Below are 20,244 nucleotides of genomic sequence, written 5' to 3'. Positions count from 1 at the left end.
CACTACCTACCCACCCTCAGCTGTTTTACCCATCGCATCCCTTTTCATCTTTCATCTGTTGCTTCTCCCTTTTAACAGTTTTTTGTGTTGCTACTGGGGTAAGAGTAAAACCTGATTTTTAAACAGAATTGATGCTGCAGTCTTATTCCTCTCAGCCAAAATATGGAGGGAAGGAAAAAGAAAGGGGGAGAGAGAGAGAGCGCGCGAGCGCTACCCACACATACATTTCACCACGATCTTGGATAATTCTTACAAAACAATCATTTTGACAGATACGAAGAGGAAAGAACTCTTGAAGAGGTTTACAATAATTTAATGAATACTCTTGTACCAAATCCTGTACTTGGGTTACAGATACAGCTTTTAAAAATAAGTTATAATGGGGAAAGATGATGACAATTGTCCATCTAGCCATATAATTAATTGTAGTTTAATGCTGCACTTAAATACTCACTGCACGACAGAAAGATTCAAATCACTACCAAATTACACGCGATTCACTTCCATTCTGCTTTTCAATTACAGGTATTCAGCTTGTAATTTCATTTCTGGAGGTTACTTTCAGGAACAGAGAGCTCTTACACCAAATGGAAATAAATGCCACCTAGAGAATACACACATTAAATGCAATAAAATGGGCACTTAGGAATTGGCATGGTCTGGTCCTCTTCAGCCCTCTAAAAAACTACAGGACAACAGGTTTTTAAAACCACTGATGGGGTGGGGTGCATGGCAGGACTCGACACATGAGAGAGAGAGTGGGTTACGTACTACACAAGAGCACATCTGCAAAAGGTCCAAGGAGATTTTTGTTGAAGATGCAGCGGATCCACACCAGATATATTGTGAATGGCTTAATGTTTTCTGAAAAGGTATGATTCTGGTGTGACAAAATATAAGGCATGTAAGTGTTTTCACCTTGCTCCTGTATCCACACTTCATATTTCACCTCCCTGACCTTCAGATACTTAAGGTTCCAGGGGATCTGCCAAGACACAGAGAGCTTCGCTTCACTAGTACCTTGGACAGAGGCTTGACACTTAGCATCCCTGACCTTGCCAGGGTACAGACCACCAGTCCACTTCTGCTTCTTGGGTCCAGGCTTTAATTTCACTGTTTGCCTGATCACTTGGATAAGGGAAGGGATGTCGACTTTTGTATCTTGGTAGACTCGGAAAAGCCATTCCGGGTTCCGACAGCAGAGGTGGCGTGGAACCTCCTTGCTCTTTATTATGCGTTCCTGCTCTGCCTTGTCTAAGTGAGCAATTCCTCCCTGGTCCCATGGCCTGTCAGGAAAGGTTACAGTGTTTTCCTGATCAGTGTTCTGCCAGGCAATGTACTGGAGATCCATGCCAGGGAGCGTTGACAGTGTTTTGTATGGGGTGTAGTGTTCGGGGTTGATCGCATAAGGAAACAGCTCCACGACAGAGGCCCCTCTTGGCAGGAAGAGAGACATCACTAACTGGGCTCCGTGCATGCTGACCAGCATCGATGCATTGCTGATCAGACGTACAATGTGAGAAAACGAATGGTCCTCTATGGAGACTGTAATGGTTTTCATCTGAAACTCCTGGGCAAGCGCCAAGATTAGTTCTGCCTCATTTAGGATTAGTCTGTTGATTGTTCGACTGAATACTACAATATACTCCTCACTGGCACTTTCTTCCAAGCTGACATTCAGCTTCTCCATCATGAACTTGGTGAAATGCCTGATCTCATTGCCAGAAACCAAGATGTTTGCCTTTGGTCCTTGTGGCTGAACAAATCCATATTGGTACCATGTGGTGATTTTGGACAGCCCTACGTAAGATTTAGTAAAACAAAGGAGCCTGCCCAGGGTTTTAAGCTGCTCTCTGAGGAGTGGCTGTTTGTTACTCAGTAACTTGTAGAGATCGAAGTGCAGGCCTTCACTCCACCCCTCCATGAAGAAGAGTCGTGACTCCAGATCCAAGTCTGGGAACTGCTGCATGGTGTAGAAGATCGGGAGGAGGTCGTCGTGGAAGACATGCATCAAGTTGTCCGGGTTGAATCGGTTGGTGATGAGCGCCACATCAGGCACAAAGACCGGCTTTGGCATGAATTTCAATGCAGCAACTGGCAGTTCCACAAAGTTGAAATATTGGGTGTTGTGGTCCTCCACCGAGGAAAGATCAAGCAAGGCAGGCTGGAATCTCCTGGAACCCAGGTTGGGAAGCATAACCGACGCGTTGCTGTGAAAGAAGACAAACTCCTCTGCCTCAGTGGAGTAACAGAGGGACTCAAAGCGGCAGATGCGATCCGTGTGCATCCTGCCTGTGCATACCATCCTGGTACCGTCCTCCACCAGGGCCTGAAGAGCTGCATGGTAGTCAATCTGGACCTGAGAGAGTTCCTGGGACTGGCGAGTGAGGACCAGCTCTTCTTCAACCACAAAGACGTGCTCTCGCAGCTTGATGTATTTCCACAGCACAGCTGCAAGGGCAGACACTAGTAGGGCATTAAACACTGCTGCTATGTTCATTCTGTAGCTAGATCCTACCAAGACGACAGGTGGGGAACACAATGGAAAGAGACGACATCATTAATCCTCTTTGACATGGTGAAAGCAGAGCCCTGCAGAAAACAAAACAAGAAAGAAGCCATTGGAATCTCATTTTTACATCCCCACTATAAATCATGTTTCAAGTATTCCAAAAAACAAAACAAAAAGTTTTAATTTCTCAGCATTGCCCCCCCCCGGAAATGGGAGAGAGATGAAGGTAAGATACTGTCCAAAACTGAACTCAAAGGGGTGAAAAAAATATTGGGAGAAGCTATGAAAAGCAGCTTCCCCTCTACTTTTAGTTTCTACCATTTAAGTAAAATAAATGTCAAGATGAATTTTGTGCATGTGCATTAGGCAATCTAAGCAATTATTTTCACTAGGAATATGCTTCAAACCTAACTTTCTCAAACGATTTACAATAGGATCAGCAGGGTAGCCGTGTTAGTCTGGATCTGTAAAAAGCAATAGAGGGTCCTGTGGCACCTTTAAGATTAACAGATGTATTGGAGCATAAGCTTTTGTGGGGGAATGACACATGCGTCTGAAGAAGTGGGTATTCCCCCACAAAAGCTTATGCTCCAATACATCTGTTAGTCTTAAAGGTGACACGGGACTCTCTGTTGCTATTTACAATAGGGTAGCTCAGCAGAGAGGACAAATGGCCCCGTGTTTAGAGCGGGAGAGACTTGGGTTCAGTTCTCTGCTTTGCCAGGGCTTTCCTCTGTGATCTTGGGCAAGTCACTTGGGCCCTTTTTGAAAGGTTTTTAGGCGGAGGGGGCTGATTTCACAGCAGACTCCACAACCCCACAAGCAGCGACTCTAGCAGTGCTTCTCATCGCTTGAGCTCTCACAGGTCTGGGGGGATGAAGCTGGCCCCTCTCTCCAAAGTATAGTCCCATGAGGCTATCTGGCCAGACTTTAATGTTGCCTCATGCATCATTATCTGTTACCCCTCCCTACGTGATTGCTACTTCATGGCATGAACGGGGTGGGAAAGAAGGCGCAACAGCCACCGTTGGTGCAAGAATCATGCTGATATTGGAAGAGAAGGGTTAGCAGGGTGGGTGTGTAGATGCAAAGAACCTCTGGAGAGTCACACAGCTCATGGATCCGTTAGTAAACAACAACGCGGGCCAACTTCATCCGAACAAATAAACAGGAAACAGAGTGAATGGAAACAATGGCCTGGATCCTCAGCTATGCTGTGCCCACATTGTGCCAGGCCACCAACACAGAGCAGTCAAATAGTAACGAATCCCGACCACAAGTCAATTGCCAGGGGATCCTCCAGCAACACAGAGTGGCGGCTCCTACTCCATTCCCCTCCCAGCTTCCGTCATAGGAAGTGTGCCGGGGCTTGGGGCTATTGACAGCCTGAGTAATTTAGTGCCACCTTGAGACTGCTCTACCTCATGACAGCATAACACTGACCCAGAGCACAGCCAGCCCAGAAGGAGGGATGGGGCTCCACACTTCCAAATTACACTGTGTCTCTTGGCTGAAGCCCAGGATCGATGGGTCTGAGTTGCCTACTCCTAAATATCTGTAGAGGAGAGAGTTTGGCTCTTTGTTTGAAGGGTCACAGCTGTACTACAATGAACACACCCTTGTCCAGAAAGGGTGCAGCGGACTCACACCAATACAGCGAACCTTTGATATGTCTAAAAAAAAACAAAAACCCATATTCCAGGCATTTCCCCCCCAAGTGTGACGTTTTCAAAGGCATTCAGCATTAGCCTAGCTCTGTTCCCATTGAAATCGGCACACTTTTGAAAATCTGACCCTAGATTCATCTCTATGTGCTGGTGCAGTGTTCCCTTTTTCCAATGGCAGAGGTCTTGGCAATTTCCATTTGAGAGGGCATCAGCCTCCTTTCATTTAGGTTTGTTATTGGTTTATGTTTGCGCATCAATTACATTATATTCTTTAGAACTTCAATTTATGCACCAATTCCTCTGCAGCATTCCTGAGCTCCAATTTTCAGTATGTGTCAAATTCATTGTTAATCAGATTGCAAATAAATTGTAGCCAAGACTCAGGGGGAATTATTGGAAGGACAATTTCTGATTGGTCTATGTCTGACCAAACCATTTCTAATTTTATTTGTAGGGAGTAGTTTAAACTGATTTTGCTGTAAGTTTAAACTCACACATGCTTAGGTAAGTCCAATGAATTAGTATTGATCCCTTTGCATTCTAAGCCAGACGTACATTGGCTTTGCTATTTCTATACTGTTGAACTGTGGAAAGAATTGCATGGCAGGTTGACAGCATACTCAGAATAATATAATAGGCAGACTTTGTATATATATTTTTACACACGTGTGTACACACAGGCACATGCGTACACACACACGGAGGAATTTGAAAGTTATAGGTAGTCTAAGCTCATGGTTAAGGAGGCAGATTGTAGAGGTGATCTTTGGGGATCCAAACTGCAGATTCAGTTTGGTATCAGCCTTTGCTGGGAACAGAGATGAAGTCCATCTCCTCTGGCAAGTAGGCTGAATGAGTATCTAGCTCAGTAAGTGCCAAAAAGCAAAAGGCAAAGAAAGATACATTTGATTTCACGAGTCACCAATGGCGGCACCATTGAAACTTTGACCAAGGCCTTGTTTATGCCCAGAACAGCCCAGGCTCCACCATTAATAGCCATCAATTGGTGTAGCTGCACTGGTGCTGACCTGTAAATGTAGAAAAGGCCACTCAGTTTTGGGGGGAGGGAATAATCCAAGGGCTAAGATCTTACACTTGCAGGTCGATCTAAATTTATTTTGTTGATCTACATTTCTATTTCAGTGCTGGGTATATTGTTTCCAAAGCATGTTTCACTTTTCTTTTTTCTACTTTCCTATTTTTGTAAATAATCTAGCAATAGTATTAGACTGTGTAAACAGCCCGTCTTTTTAGCTATAACTCCAGTACACGATGGAAATTGTTTTAAGTAGCAATATCAATCCAACAAAGAAGAAGATGGAGTCCAAGTGACCTCCTTCAAAGCATGCTACTCAGTATATAAAAGGCAGATCTGAAAGAAGGCCTTTAGCTCTGAAGAATTTAAAATGCTTAAAATAAGGGTCAATCCGAGGGCAGCACAAAACTTAACATCTGTTTTTCAGAACCACTAAGTGTCCAAAACTTCTCCTGAAGTCAACAGGAGCTGCTAGCACTCAGCACCTCTGACAAATAAATCAGGCCTTTAACTTATTTTACTCTAACATGAAAAAAACGTCAAAGAGTCACCTGAGGTATCAATCTTCAAACACTCCTAAACTCATCTAGATCTCAACTGGAAACCCCAACATGGAAGGTTGTGTCTCTCACCAAAACACTCTGGGAGCCATGCAGTCCTCCTTAGAGAAAAAGTCTATTCTAATATTTCTTTATCCTACCAGCCCTCAAGGGACAGCATAAGAACTAGTTTAGATTGGTTTCTAACTTCATTTCTGAAAAGTGGGCCTGATAGATCTCTCTCAAATACACAGGTTAACATCTGTCATTTTACACATTGTTGCATTAGTGCCTGTACAACTACTGTAGTAAATAACTCCGCTTTTTAACATCCTCTGTAAACTGATTTCCTTCCTCCCCTTCCTACAACAGATCTTTCATTTCTTTGCACTTAGCTGAGGCAAGTGTGTTTTCTTTAGCCATCCAAGTTTCAGAGATGGATGTTAAAAGCCAGCATTGCTGAAGGAATCCATCATCATACTTGTTCCTAGCTGCCTAGAAATGCATAAATCCTGGTTTATGCTGTTTGGCTGAAGGCTGCTTTTGCTGGAGGTGAAAAGAGAAAAACTGGGCAGGCGCAGGATTTAGGGAGGAAAGAGAAAAGTTACTGGCACAACTGAATTGTGGATTCTGCAATTTTAGGATTTTTCTGGAATGTTTACTCATTTTCTGCAGGACTGTACCTTTCATTTCTTTTCTCTTACACAGTCAGTGAACACAGCGCTAGGGGAGATGCTGGATGGACAGCCCTAAAGACTGAAGTCTTTTGCTCATTCACAGAAAGATGCAACACAAACCATGGTAGTGCAAGCTGCCCCATGCTGTTTCATTTAGGTGCCTTTACCCAGTCAGGATGAACCACATCCAGGGGAAAGAGGACCAGCCAGCCAGTCTCCAAATTCACTGGCTTCTCAGCCTCTCTCAGTTGCCATGGGGGTTTTCTGATGTGGATACCTGCCATGAGGAATTTTGAAATTGTTAAAAGCTTCCATGTAAGACAGACAGCCTTCATCATGGAAATAACTTTAGTTACTTAGCCTCTAGGCCTCCATGTCCCTTCCTGCGACATGAGAATTATTCTGCATTTCTCCATCACAGGTGTGTTGGGAGGAACGTTTAATATCTGCAAGCACTTTGCACGTGAAAAGCGCTATATAGGCAGGCCAGACATATTGTTCAATGCCACTCATCCCCTCAGTTCTTCAAACAGCTCTTCAACCTCGGGGGGGAAATGGGAGCATAGTGGTTCAGAACTGCTTCCCCCACAACCCCATCCACCCACCCACCATGGCAACTTTCAGTGCCATGCCCTCAATCTATAGGAGTGGTTCTTAAACTTTTTGTATTGGCAACCCCTTTCACACCAAGCTTCTAAGTGTGCCACACACACCCCTTATAAATTAAAAATGGGGAGGGGGTAATTTAAATTTAACAGGGCCTCGGGGCTGACAGCCCCTATGTAACTACCTCATGACCTCCTGAGGGGTCGTGACCCGCAGTTTGAGAATCCCTGCTCTACAGAAATGTGCATCTCAGTCACAAGGATGCTGCGAGGATTGACCAACATTTGTACAGTGCTTTGAAATGTCTGGAAGGAACGACAGCACACAGATTGGAGCCTCGCCAGAAGGAACACTTGTAAAAGGGCTATGGTGCCACAAAGGAGGCTCCCTTGAGGATTCCTGACACAGACAGGTTAGTGGAGAGGAGTGAAAGAGAGAGAATCACGACCACCAGACTGCCCTGGCAGGAAGCTTGATGATGGCTGGTGGCAGCTGACACCTGGCAGTGTGATGGCAGAGATGGGGAGGTCTGGGTGCAAAGGAAGTGGGAGAAAGCAGGAAAAAAGCTCCGAGGCATGGAGCTGAGACACACAGCACACTCAGCACCAGGAGGATTAGGAAATTGGAGGGGCCTCTCTAGTTTCCAGTAGGAAAGATGGGTGGACAGAGATTGGAAGAAGAAGAGCACAGTCTTGAGGAAGCGCCAGCTTGTCTTTGGTTGCTTTAATTTTAATTAAAATGGCCAATGAGGAGGCACCTAAGGGAAGGTGGGCTGCCAGCAGCTTCCCCTTTCCATCCTTTAGCAAGTGGGCTAACTAGTGTTCATGGCTCCCTATCCTCAAAAAACCTCAGTTCAACTATCACTTTTTAGTTAATATTTATAACTGATAAGCAGGTAAACCCTTCAGCAGCTCCCGTCTGCTCAGAAAGAGCATGTTTCATAGACTTAGAGGCTCTGTCTACACTGCAATTAAACACCTGCGTCTGGCCAGTATCAGATGACTTGGGAATGCAGGGCTCAGGCTACGGGGCTGTTTAATTATGGTGTGCGCATTTGGGCTCAAGCTGGAATCTAGGCTCTGGGACCCTCCCCCATCGCAGGGTCCCAGAGCCCAGGTTCCAGCCTGAGCGGGAACATCTACACTCCAGCCCCATAGCCCAAGCCCCATCAGCCTGGGTTACCTGACACAGGCCAAAAGCAGATGCTTGGGTATGTCTACACTGCAATTAGAGTATCTTGCAGGATTTTCATTACCATTATATAAGATTTGATACAGTAACTAAGTTTTCTCTGTTAATTGGTGCTTATTTCAGAACACCATATATTCCTGCATGAAGCCTGCCTGCTTACAGTAGGTGCTGCCTTGTTGAGGAACACTTTGATGTCTGCTTCAATAAGAGAGTTAGCCGAAACTAGTTATTAAAGGGGAACACGCTTGTCAAAATTAATATATTTTTTAAAAGATCTTATTCATAACATCCACAGATTATTACAATTGAAAGACTTTTAAAGAGCAGTTTTTTTCTGCCATGTTTTTATTATTTTTTCTTGCATTTCACTCAGCTTGGACAATTAAAAAAAAAAAAAGTAGATTCAACAGTATCACCACAGTTTGCAAGTCAATCACTCTGGTTCTCAGACATTAGCAGAATGCGCCAATGTTTGGATTGCAAACAATGCAGATAAACATGTCTGCCTCTTTAGCCCAGATCCTCTAAGGTATTTAGGTGCTTAACTCCCATTGCAATCTGGACCTTTTTTCCCAGCTCCCCAGCCTCCCTTTCTATGACCCTAGCAGGCCACCAGGAGAGAGGAAAGTTCTTCACCTTGCCTACCAGCAGGGATGGAATGGTAGCAGGAGGCACTGCCAATAGCTAGTCAGGCTCTGACCATGGCATCTGAGACGCCTTTCCACAAACTCCTGATTTCTCCTCCTGACACAACCCCGTTTTCCACATCTCTCTGCAGAGCAAGGTGAAGAGGAAATGAGGAGGAACAGATAGAGTCCCAAGTGGCCAGGAGACTGTAGTGCCAAGTGGTGGAGGCAGCAGCCTTGCCCTCCAACCATCCTCAGACTGGATCAATATTGGAAAAGTCAAGGGAAGAGACAGGAGGCTTGACTGAGGAGTATGGCACAGACAGAGGCAAAAGAAGAAGACAGAAGATTTTTCTCAGGACCTCATGTACAGGTGGGATAGAGGAAAGAGAAAAAATGTCTGATGGAGATCAGGATGGTAGGAAAGAAATGAGGGATCCTATATAGTCAGGCCAAAGAAGATGATCTGGGGTTATTTAAAAGTTGATATTTTAAAATTGTGATCAACTCCCACCCACGCCCCAGAGGGATGGGCAGTATGTAGTGGGAATAGATTCTAGGCTTGCAGTGGATGATGGCGATTAAAAAAAAAAAAATTGTTTTCACTTGAAAGTTTGGGAAACAAACATCTGCACTGCTATTCAACTTTGTAAAACCTGATGTTGGATTGTTTCTGCAGTATCTGACTCTCCCTTTTCTTTGAGGGTTTATTTGGTGGAGGAGGAGGGAATTAGGAATCAGACTCAGGATCCGATTCTGTTACAAGCCCTCCACATGAACATTCCCAATGCAGACACTGAGTAGGAACTCCACACATAGAGGGCTAGCGGGATCAGGACTCTTGACATACTTCTGTAGAGGGACCCACCTGCACACAGTTCCATTACTGTGAATGAGATAAATTAGATGAAATAAGGTTTCACTTGAGCGGGTCCCTTTGCAGGATCAGGGCCTACTCCCATCAGTGAAGTTAGTCATGTGCATACCTGTTTGCAGACGGGTCTTAATTTGGAAACTGCGAATTTTAAGATAATGTTTTACAGTATGTAAAATGGTCAGTAACCACTAGCCTGCAATGGAGGGGGAGCTCTGTGTCCAGCTCTTTAAGTTGAACAGAAGGAAAAGGCAGCACTGAGACTTCAAAGCCAGAAGAGGGTCCCAAGAACCGTTTGATTTCAGTGGGGCTGCTCACAAGCATGGAATGAAGCAAAAGCACAAGAGTCCGTAAGACCAGGGCCTGTATGTATACATATATACCACCCCATCCCTACCACCAGACAAGAGGGGAAGACTTTTGCCCTCTGGCCTGCCAGAAATGTATGGCAGGAGGGCAATATGGTCCAGTGACAAGGCACATGACTGGGAATCAAGAGGTTCAGTCATGCAACTGTTAACAGTGGGAATAGTGATATTTAGTGAAACACGACATAAGTGTTATTACCGTCCTCAACACCTAAAGCTTAACAGAAAATTAAATTCCCCTCTCACAGGTTCTCAGCCACATTAGTTCAAAATTACTAATGTAACTGACTGTGTATTTTTAAATATTTTCCATTTTCATTATAATCTAGGAAGGAAGTTAGAGGGGAAAAAATCTCAGAATTAACAAAAAAAAAAAAAAAATGCAAAAGCCCTCCTCCAAACCACTCTTACAGGATCTACAGAAAAACAAGATAATCTCTATGAGGGACTGATTAGGGGAAAATGATATTTATCAAGAGGGAATAACGTTTCTAAGAGTGATTTTCTCCAGGATACAAGTAATGGCAATTTACCGTTTGCATCTAAGGATCTTTGATAGCTCTCATCATTGTGGTATCTCAAGTTTTGTCTACACTGGACTTTCGTCAGCAAAACTTCTGTTGTTCGGGGTATAAAAAAAAAAAAAAAAAAAAAACACAACAACCCCCACCCCCCCGAACCACAAGAGTTTTGCTGACGAAAAGCGCCGTTGTGAACAGCGCTTTGTGGGCAGGTGTGCTCTCCGGCGGACAAAGTTACCACCGCTCCAACAGCAACTACACTGTGCGCCTTTTAACAGCATGGCTATAGCGGCACAGCTGTGTTGCTAAAAGGTGCGTAGTGTAGACACAGCCTAAGTACTTCCCAGGTACATTCAATCTGCATAGCAAAGTCCCTGGTAGACTTCACAAGCCTTCTTGTCCCTCTCCCTTCTCCAGTAGAAGAGATTCTATACACACAGACAACGTTGTAAATTCCTGCTTCCTTTATGGTCACAAGGGAACTATCTGGAAGGGCTGGTGAGAAAACAGGACAGAGTGAAGAGTTGTTTCATTCCTAGCCCTGCCACTGACTTCCTGTGTGACCATGCACAAGTCACAAATCCTCTGTGCCTCAGTTTCATCATCTTATGAACAGAAAATAATTGATCATAATGGGATTTAAATAAGTAATGTTCATAAACCATTGAGTCATCCAATGAAAGTGCTGTATATTAAGTAACTGATATATTTTGTAAGTAAATTTCTTACTAAAAAACAGGAAACTACAGATGTGCTGATTTTTTAAAAAGAAAACATACTACAAAATCATGAAGGGACTAAGCCATGTAGTTGAAGTAGCAAATACCATTAATCAAGTCTGCCTTAGAAGAGAAATATATAAAGCAGAACACCTGAAGTTTCAATTCTCAAACGGGATTTTAAAAATAGGGCTATAACAGAAAACTATAAGATCAAAAATGTTTAAAATATTTTTTTTGAAACCTCAGTATCTACTGACATTCATAAACAAAACAGGTTTATTTTTATTCTAAGGCTTAATCTAAATCAAAAACCTCGCTCTATAGGACAGGGGTAGGCAACCTATGGCACACATACCAAAGGCGGCACACGAGCTGATTTTCAGTGGCACTCACACTGCCCGGGTCCTGGCCACCGGTCCGGGGGGCTCTGCATTTTAATTTAATTTTAAATTAAGCTTCTTAAACATTTTAAAAACCTTATTTACTTTACATACAACAATAGTTTAGTTACATATTATAGACTTCTAGAAAGAGACCTTCTAAACCCGTTAATGTATTACTGGCACGCGAAACCTTAAAATAGAGTGAATAAATGAAGACTTGGCACACCACTTCTGAAAGGTTGCCGACCCCTGCCTATAGGAGATGGCAAACAAGAAGGTAGGTTCTCCATATAACATTTCCTTTTGTTAAATGCTCTCCATTTCAAATACACCTTCACTATGAAAAGGAAAATAAAGTATGCTACAAGGGGGAAAGATTTTTCTCAAAGACACATATAGCAGTTAGGTGACTAATGCCCATTGGCCCATGCACCTAACTACCAGTTGTGCCTTTGGAAAAAAAAATTCCCTCACGTAATCAATTTCTTACATAGTAATTCAGAGCTGGATAGCAACTTTCAAGGTACTGTATTCCACTGAAATAACATTTATTCATACTGTTCTCTTCTATCAAAATGGCTGACCTCTAAAAGGGTCAAAAATGCAGTATTGCCAACCCCAAGTATTGAAAAAGTCAGGGTCTGGGAAAAAAAAATAATCAGGCAATGGAGTTAAAAATTAAGAAATTTTAAATAAATAATAAATTAAGTCTTTTTATTTGCGTTCTGATTTACGAGCTTTTAGGGGTCCCGTTTTAAAGCTTTTCTCCACAATCAGGAAGTCTGGAAACTTTCACTAACAATAAAAAGCTGAGATTGTCATGTAACCACATGACTTCAGCAGCTGGGGCTTTAAGTAAAACTACTGTCAGGAGAGTTGACAATGCCTCTCTGGGTACATGGCTGGGAGCTATAGCACTTGAAGACTCACCAACCCAAAAAACTTTAGTTGATGGAGGAGAGCTGAAGGAAGCTGTTCACACCTGTTAACCTTTACTCACATGAGTAATCCCACTGAAATCAATGGCTCCTCTCACATGCATCAGGCTATATTGGAGCCAATGATGCTAATCAATCAGAAAAAAGCTGCAGGATCTTTCCCTTTTTTTTTTTTGTAAGCAACAAGTCTTCATTAACAATAAAAATACATGTTAGGAAAACCACGAATAAGAGATCTGATAGACAATTATAAATAAGTTAAAAAATAACTCCAAGGGAAAAAAAGAATTTACTAATCCTGCAAAACTAATATGAATATCCAGAAAGTGTTGATCCCAAAATGCACTCGAGCAATATGAATCTCAGTGACTCTGGGTTTTAGTAGCCATTTGTTTCTATATTCTTCCTCCTCCTCATAAAAGAAACAGCTTGGGTACTGTCTGGATAGAAATTTAAAGGGATAGTACAAAATTGTCTTTATAACCATTAGTATGAGCAATTCAGGTTTCCCATTTAGCCTGGTGTCTGGAACAGTTTCTATGTGCTAGAAATTCTAAGCAGGAGCCTAAAATATTAGCAGCCCAGCACAGCCAATAAGAACATGAAAAAGCCTTCTAGGTTGACAGGCTATACAATGACATGTGCTGTAGAGACAGTAAAACTGTCCAGTGGAGAATTTTTTTTAAGAAGCCTTAGAATTCAGTCTATATCAGAAACAGGATTTCCTCCCCACAAATCATTTGTTCTAAAATACTCAAACAAAAAAAAACAACAACAAAATGCATGAAGGCTGGGATTATAAATTAAATACTGATCACCCACACAACCACGGAGGAAAAATTCAGACAAATTAATTGGAACAGTGGTCTGATACACACATTAAAACACCAAAGAAGTGCACTATAAAAAGGTGGGCAAACAGAGCAACCTCCAAAATTGAAGTCAGAGCCGTATGTGAGCTCGACAGCTAACAGAGAATGATTACAATTAACACTCACCAAAGCAGTACATTAATTCAGAGCATCTGCAACCTCCTTAATCCTTGCAAAAAACTATCCCTAACAGATTAGGATTTCAGCACATGCATACATACCTGACCTGCTATATAAAAGGAAACATTATCCACTGCCTCTCTCTTTCACAAGAAAAAGAAAAATCTTAAATCTATTTCTTGCAGGGAAACCCTCTCTCCAATCCCCCCCCCCCCAAAAAAAACAAAAAACAAACCAAAAAACAAAAATCTATCAGAGCAGTAACCAGTGCACCATCTGCAGACTGAGCTACCTTTCTCCCCCAGCTCTGACTCTGAGCATGCTCTGTCTATCAGCAGTGTCCTATCGCTCCAGCTGGCTCACCTCAATTTGTTAGCCTCCCAGAGGTCAGCCTTGCATGCAGGATGATTTGCTGCAGTATTCCTGCAAATTCCCCAAAGGGCAGCCACACTGAAACAAATACAATGGTGCTGTTTTACACATCTGAGCATGTCTAGGAGACAGACAGAAAGCTGTTTTTCTGTTGTTGTTTTTTTTTTTAAACAGAGCTTGCTTTTAGGTAAATAAATAAATAAAGGCTCCACACAAAGAAACAAAAGCGATGAGGGGTGAGGAAGGAGGGCAGAAAGAATGCCAATCACCAGAAAAGGAGAAAGCTACTGTAAATGCCTTTTGGCAATTCCCTCTGCAACTTGTAAGAGCTTTGCTAGCTATGACGGTCAGCGAATTGGCTCAGTATAGAACATGCTGCAAGCATACACCTTCAGAATATAGGGGATCATGTTTTTAAATAAGTTATTTCTTACTGTGAAAAGAGTTTTTGTGGATACGAAAGTCACAAAATTAAACTGTATTTAAAATGAAAATACTAAACTGGGTCCAAGTTAGATAGGCGCAATTGCTTCTCAGTCCACTGGGTGGGTGCAAGCTCAGAGTGATTTTCCTAGCATCCGACTGCAGAACTCAATCCCCCACTTTCTGAGTCCAGCAGACTAGTTTAGAAGATTTGTGCTCAGTTTTGATTTGTCAAGTCCCTGATCCTGAATTCAGATCCAGGCCCAAGAGCCCAATTCTGCAAACACCACTGAACAAAATGCTTATGACTTAGAGTAGTCTCACAGCAACCAATGGAATGACTGAGATTACTCCCAATAGTAAAGCCCCAATAGTAAATCACACACACAATAAAAATGGTTGCCCTCAGACAAGATGCAGGGTTTCTCTTGCTCCTGGCAATAATTATCCTAGCTGCTCAAAGGAGAAAGTACAAAGCCCCATCCACATACCTTAATTATTCACATTTTGTGTAAGGGGCATTCGTCTGAAAAACTCTCAGCTATGAATGGTAGCTGTATGCTACCTAGAGCCCTTTTTGAAATGTGTAGAAAGAGCAGCCCAGAGCAGTCAAGCTAGCATCTCTACAGTTCTTTTTCGACTCATACTATAAATCATTAGAGAGAAGGCTAAATGGATTTATGCTACATATACACTGGCTCATACTGTAATTTCAGACTTTGGATTTATACCAGTTGGACCCATTAGCTATTTGGCCAATTCTAGCATCATGTACTGATTTGGATCTTGATCCTGTAAACCCATATGTATGTACATACTACTACTACACATCCAATCCAACTTAAAGAGACTACTCGTATTTGTAAAGTTACATGCGGAAGTATTCGCAGGATTAAGACCTGAGTTTGTTTCTAATATGGAGGAGTTGAGAGTGAATTTTTGTAATATTAAAAGACAAATAAAAACCAAATATGCAAGAGGGGAAAAAACACCACACCAACCAACCTAAATATTCTGTAAAACTGACAAAGGATCTTAACAAATCAAGACCTTCAAAGTAAGTCTGATGACAAGAGGACCAAAAAGATAGGTTATTTCCATTAGAAGCACAGGATTAAAACGTATGGTTTCTGATGCGCTGCTTAGAGCACTGCATTTCTGCCTTAGCATTCCCATACAGAACAAGCAAAAAGGATCTTGCAAACAACAGAAAGACTGCCCAGAGTCATCCTTCTGTCCTTAACTCACCTCACTGTATGTTGGCAATGCAGGGGCCAGGGGTAGTAGGGCAGTGTGTTGTGGGTCAGGATAGGAGCTTCTGGTCTGCCCATTCTGAGCTTCAAAGTTTTAACTACACATGGAAACAGCTGTATCTATCTCAGGCCTGCTGCTACTGGAGTCAACATGATCCACAATTCTACAGTCCTTGCACACGCAAGACTTTCAAGGCCCAATCTAAACCACACTGAAGTCAATGGGAGTCTTTTCACTGACTGTAGAGGTCTTCAGATCAGCCCCTTAATTATTTCAATGGGAACTTTGGTTTCCAAAGACTGCACCACTAGGCCCTTCATCTTAGCTAATGTTTGCTTTTTATGATAATTGACTTTGTTTGGAAAAACAAACTGGTCTTTATTTACCAATAAAAACATCCCTTTACAACAATGGAGGTGTTTCTAGGGATTTAAAGAGGTGTGGCTTATTGTGTCAAGAGGAGGTTGGTTCACATGGCACGTTGTAAAGTAATGCATCTACTTAAGATGCATGCACAGCAAGAATACTCATAGGAGAACCATCAAGATTGTTGTGCCTCCAAAAAATACATAAATATTATTACGGTATCTAGATTTTCAATGTCCTCCCAACACAGGGGAAAATAACCCATAATTTAATGGAATTTTGGCATTTGTCAAACTCAATGTCCCTTTAAGATGTAACCCCAAGGTTAAAGGCCTACAACGAGAACCTTGATCCAGTAAAGCACTTCAGCACAAGCTTAATTTTAAGCACGCAGTCCCAATGAAGTCAACTCATATGCTTAAAATGGAGCACAAGCTAAAGGACATCACTGGATTGGAGCCAGAAACTGTATGACAGTGTGACCCTCACCCTGCCATGGGCTGCGTGTAGACAGATCCTTGTGCTGTAGGGTACATCTACACTGCAGCGGGGAGGTATAATTCCCAGCAGGGGTAAACAGATTCATGCTAGCTCAGCTCAAGCTAGTGCGCTAAAACAGCAGTGTGGATACTGCAGCACTGGCAGCAGCTTGGGCTAGCCACCAGAGCTTGGACCAAAAGGGTTAGGCGGGCTTGGACTAGGGTTGCCAACCTTCCAGGATTGTCCTGGAGTCTCCAGGAATTAAAGATGAACCTCTAATGAAAGGTTATGTCATGGAGAAAAACCTCCAGGAATACAGCCAATCAGAACTGGCAACCCTAGCTTGGGCTCGGGCAGCTACCCCAAGCCGCTCCTTGTGCTGCAGTGTCCACTCTGCTCTTTTTAGTGCACTAGCTTGAGCTGAGCTAGCACAAGTCAGTCTGCACTAGGAATCACACCTCCCAGCAGCTATGTAAATATATCGGTAGCGTCCCACTGAAGTGAATGGGGCTCCGCATGGACACAAGGGGTCCACCCAGCATCGGGGCCTTGGTAACTTAATTAAACATAAAATTTGATTTTAAAGCCCCGGTAATAGTAACTATTTATCTGTTATTAGTGTGATACAAAACACAAACTGTTGCAGCCGCAGACTGCAGTCAACTAAGCTGCCCGCTGCACACCAGCCCTGAGCCAGGAGAATGCTAGCCAAACCTCATTAAGAGATCAATAAATATTTAATTCACATTGTAAAGTTTCAACCTTTAAACACAGCACCACGTAAAGAAAACAATTAACGTTTTGGAATCCCCCAAAAGTGCTACCACATAAATAGACTGGCAGAGAGGTTTGAATAGCCTTCTTTAGGCCAAGGGAGGGCAACCAGCAAGGAAACAGTGTTGTTTATGGAATCTTTGCCTTGTACATAGATATTGCAGGAGAACCTGCGTCACTCCCAATTACAACATTTATTATTTATAGACCTAGAAGCACACTCCAGAAGAAACTGTTCTTCCTGCAGTGTTTTAAAATGAAAAGCAATTCTCCGTTTAAAAAGGGAGCACACACAAAAAACCATGTCAAACTACTAGAAGCTTCATTGTATGCAGTTTTGTTGAAGCCACGTTGGTCCCTGGATATTAGAGAGACAAGGTGGGTGAAGTAATATATTTTATTGGACCAAGAAGAGCTCTGTGTAAGCTCCAAAGCTGGTCTCTCTCACCAGCAGAAGTTGGTCCAATAGAAGATATTACCTCACCCACCATCCCTCTCTAGAAGATTCCTTGTCTTGTTGACAAAATGTCAGGTTTCAGACAGGGCGACAATGGTACTTGGTGTACTAAAACCAGGGCTCCAGACATCTAGGATGAAAACCTAGTTTCATAGAAGTTAACTGCAAAACTCACATTGACTTCAACAGGGCCGAGCTTTCAACCACAAACTAAAGATTCCACAGGGGAAAGTATTTTGATGGGGGAATAGTATTTTCTCCAAAGAGACTTCAAATGAAAAATTCCACTTCGATCACCTTCTCCAAATGGCCCTCAAACGAGTGCATGGTAAGGGAGCACACTGGCTAAAACAGCTAAAATATAAATACTTATATTATACATATTTATTTTAGACTGATATGTTTATTCACACAAACACACACACATAGTCGCCTACATACACACACGCCCATGTAAATATGCACACGCTTTGTGATCTCTATCTATATTACATAACACATCTGCTGAGGAGGAGTATACTAGCTATCTAAATTTTTCACATTTTAAATTTCTCTCCTCACCCTGCTCGGAGTTGCATTGATTTTACTGAAGTGTGACACTGGCTCTGGTCCTACCATTAGTTGCATGCAGAAGGACTGCTACACCGACAAAGAGTCCCACAGATTTCAGTGGGGCTCCATACAGAAGCAGCAGTCCACTTACCTACAATATATTGCAAGATTGGGGCCATGGTGAGAAAAGTGACACAGAGGGGTTTCACATTTATTCTCTCAGTAGTTTCCAAATCATGTTTGCTCATTTTACAAGTTGAGAGATGGTTTTTGCATTTGTGCTTCTAACTGAACCTGGGATCAGAAAGTCAGGCTGTGTTCGTTCTGGTCCACATTTCATCACCGGTAGTAACAATTTTGCAGCAAGTATTTAACAGACTATTTGGCTAACACCCAAGGCAGGACAGGATCCAGCTCACTCTTCCATAGCTGCAGAGGCCATGCACAGCTAACAGTAATAAAAACTGGCATGGCAGTAAAGGAAGTAGACATAACAGACACACGGGGATAGAAAAAGGTTCACTTGGTCAGTTCTGAGACATCAGTTCCAACGTTAGGCCTCCATTTGTATGACATCACAAAAAGAACATGCTCCCATTTTGCAGATGAGGAAACTGAAGCACAGAGAAGTGAAATAAACCTGCCCAGGCCACACCAAGCCAGGACCAGAACCCACATCTGAATCGAAGTCCGGTGCCTTATCCGCCAAGCGACACATAAGGAATTCTCCCAGGTAACTCTCACAAAGTCACTGCATACATCAAGGCTGAATTTGGCCCCATGGACCAACCGAGATGCTGGAGCCAGCAGACAGAGAGTACATCTTAAATGTGCCGAAGACTGAAGTGACAGGGAGGCTTAATCGCTTGTTACAACCTGGAAGATGGTGAGAAACACAATCTCTCCTCCAGCACATGCCCCAAAACACTCTGCAACTAGGGGGTGGGGGGGGTGAATGAGATCCCTACAGCATCACCAAGGAAGTAGTACAGAAGAAGACTGCACTAGCTGGAAGAGGTTCTGGAAAAGGTAAAGCCTCATTAAGAGTCATTCTCAGGATATTAAAATACATATATATCCCTAATGACACTATATGGAAAGGATATCACAGCAAGTGCAAAGATGAAATCTAGCATAGGATCATGAAAATAAGGCAGTTCAAGCAAAAAAAAAAAAAGAAAAAGACGACTCTCCTATAAATGTGAATATCTGAGGCGGAATGGGGAGCATTCTACTGTCTTCACTGGCTTATGCATTCTCTTATAAGTGGACCATAATAGTCTTAGTACAAATTATAACATGTCTCTGTTTCCCAGCAAGATTATAACTAGATTGTTTTTAGCATCTGGCTTCTCACTAAGCTTCTGTTTTCCATTATGTTCAGAGACTACATGCTTTCCCACTCCCCCTAAAAACAAAACAAAACAAAACCCACAAAACAAAGTCCTAGTACTTCAAACATTTTGAAAAGTGTGGAAATAGCTTTCAGGAGGAGGCAGTGGTGGCAGCAGCAATGTTTGGAAAGCCCAATCAAAAATAGTATTTCCAAGCAAACCAGGAGTATGCTTCTGTTAAGTCGCTCCATGAAAAATACTTGCAGGTGACTAGCACAGCATCACAACAGACACTGTCAATGACAGTCTGTCATTTCAGGCCATGTAAAAACAAAGACTGACTGTACTGTATCAGAGATGTGTTTTAATTCCTTTATGAACTGGAAAGGGGCTCCTGGCCGTATATTACTAACTGCTCTCTCTGCTAGCCAATCTCTTATAGAGATGAAGTCACCATAAACTGCCATCCATATGGTATTAGTACAACATTTAAAAAAATCTGGGTCTGACAGCCTTGCCCCTTGTGTGACCATTGACACTTGTGCAGCATGAGTGTAATACGCTACTCTCCTGGTTTGGT

General features: G+C 42.7%; 1 protein-coding gene across 7 annotated transcripts in view; it reads right to left on the bottom strand.

Annotated features, from left to right (window-relative positions):
* Positions 1-290: 290 nt before the first annotated feature.
* The window catches only part of POMGNT2 (protein O-linked mannose N-acetylglucosaminyltransferase 2 (beta 1,4-)), a 56,966-nt gene continuing 37,012 nt past the window's right edge, over positions 291-20,244 (bottom strand). For 3 of the 7 annotated variants that reach the window (XM_034760869.1, XM_034760866.1, XM_034760870.1), the window contains one exon: positions 291-2,592. In XM_034760869.1, the coding sequence (XP_034616760.1) occupies positions 764-2,500 (1,737 nt within the window). In that variant the 5' untranslated portion in view covers positions 2,501-2,592 and the 3' untranslated portion in view covers positions 291-763. Of the gene's footprint in view, positions 2,593-6,598; positions 6,709-13,658; positions 13,680-13,753; positions 13,940-20,244 lie in introns of those variants that run through there. The other 4 variants (XM_034760867.1, XM_034760868.1, XM_034760871.1 and 1 more) reach the window with 3 other exon arrangements.

The sequence above is a fragment of the Trachemys scripta genome, chromosome 2, assembly GCF_013100865.1.
Source record: "Trachemys scripta elegans isolate TJP31775 chromosome 2, CAS_Tse_1.0, whole genome shotgun sequence".
Lineage (NCBI taxonomy): Eukaryota > Metazoa > Chordata > Testudines > Emydidae > Trachemys > Trachemys scripta.
The sequence above is the reverse complement of the archived record's forward strand: the minus strand, read 5'-3'. Positions and strand labels throughout refer to the sequence as shown.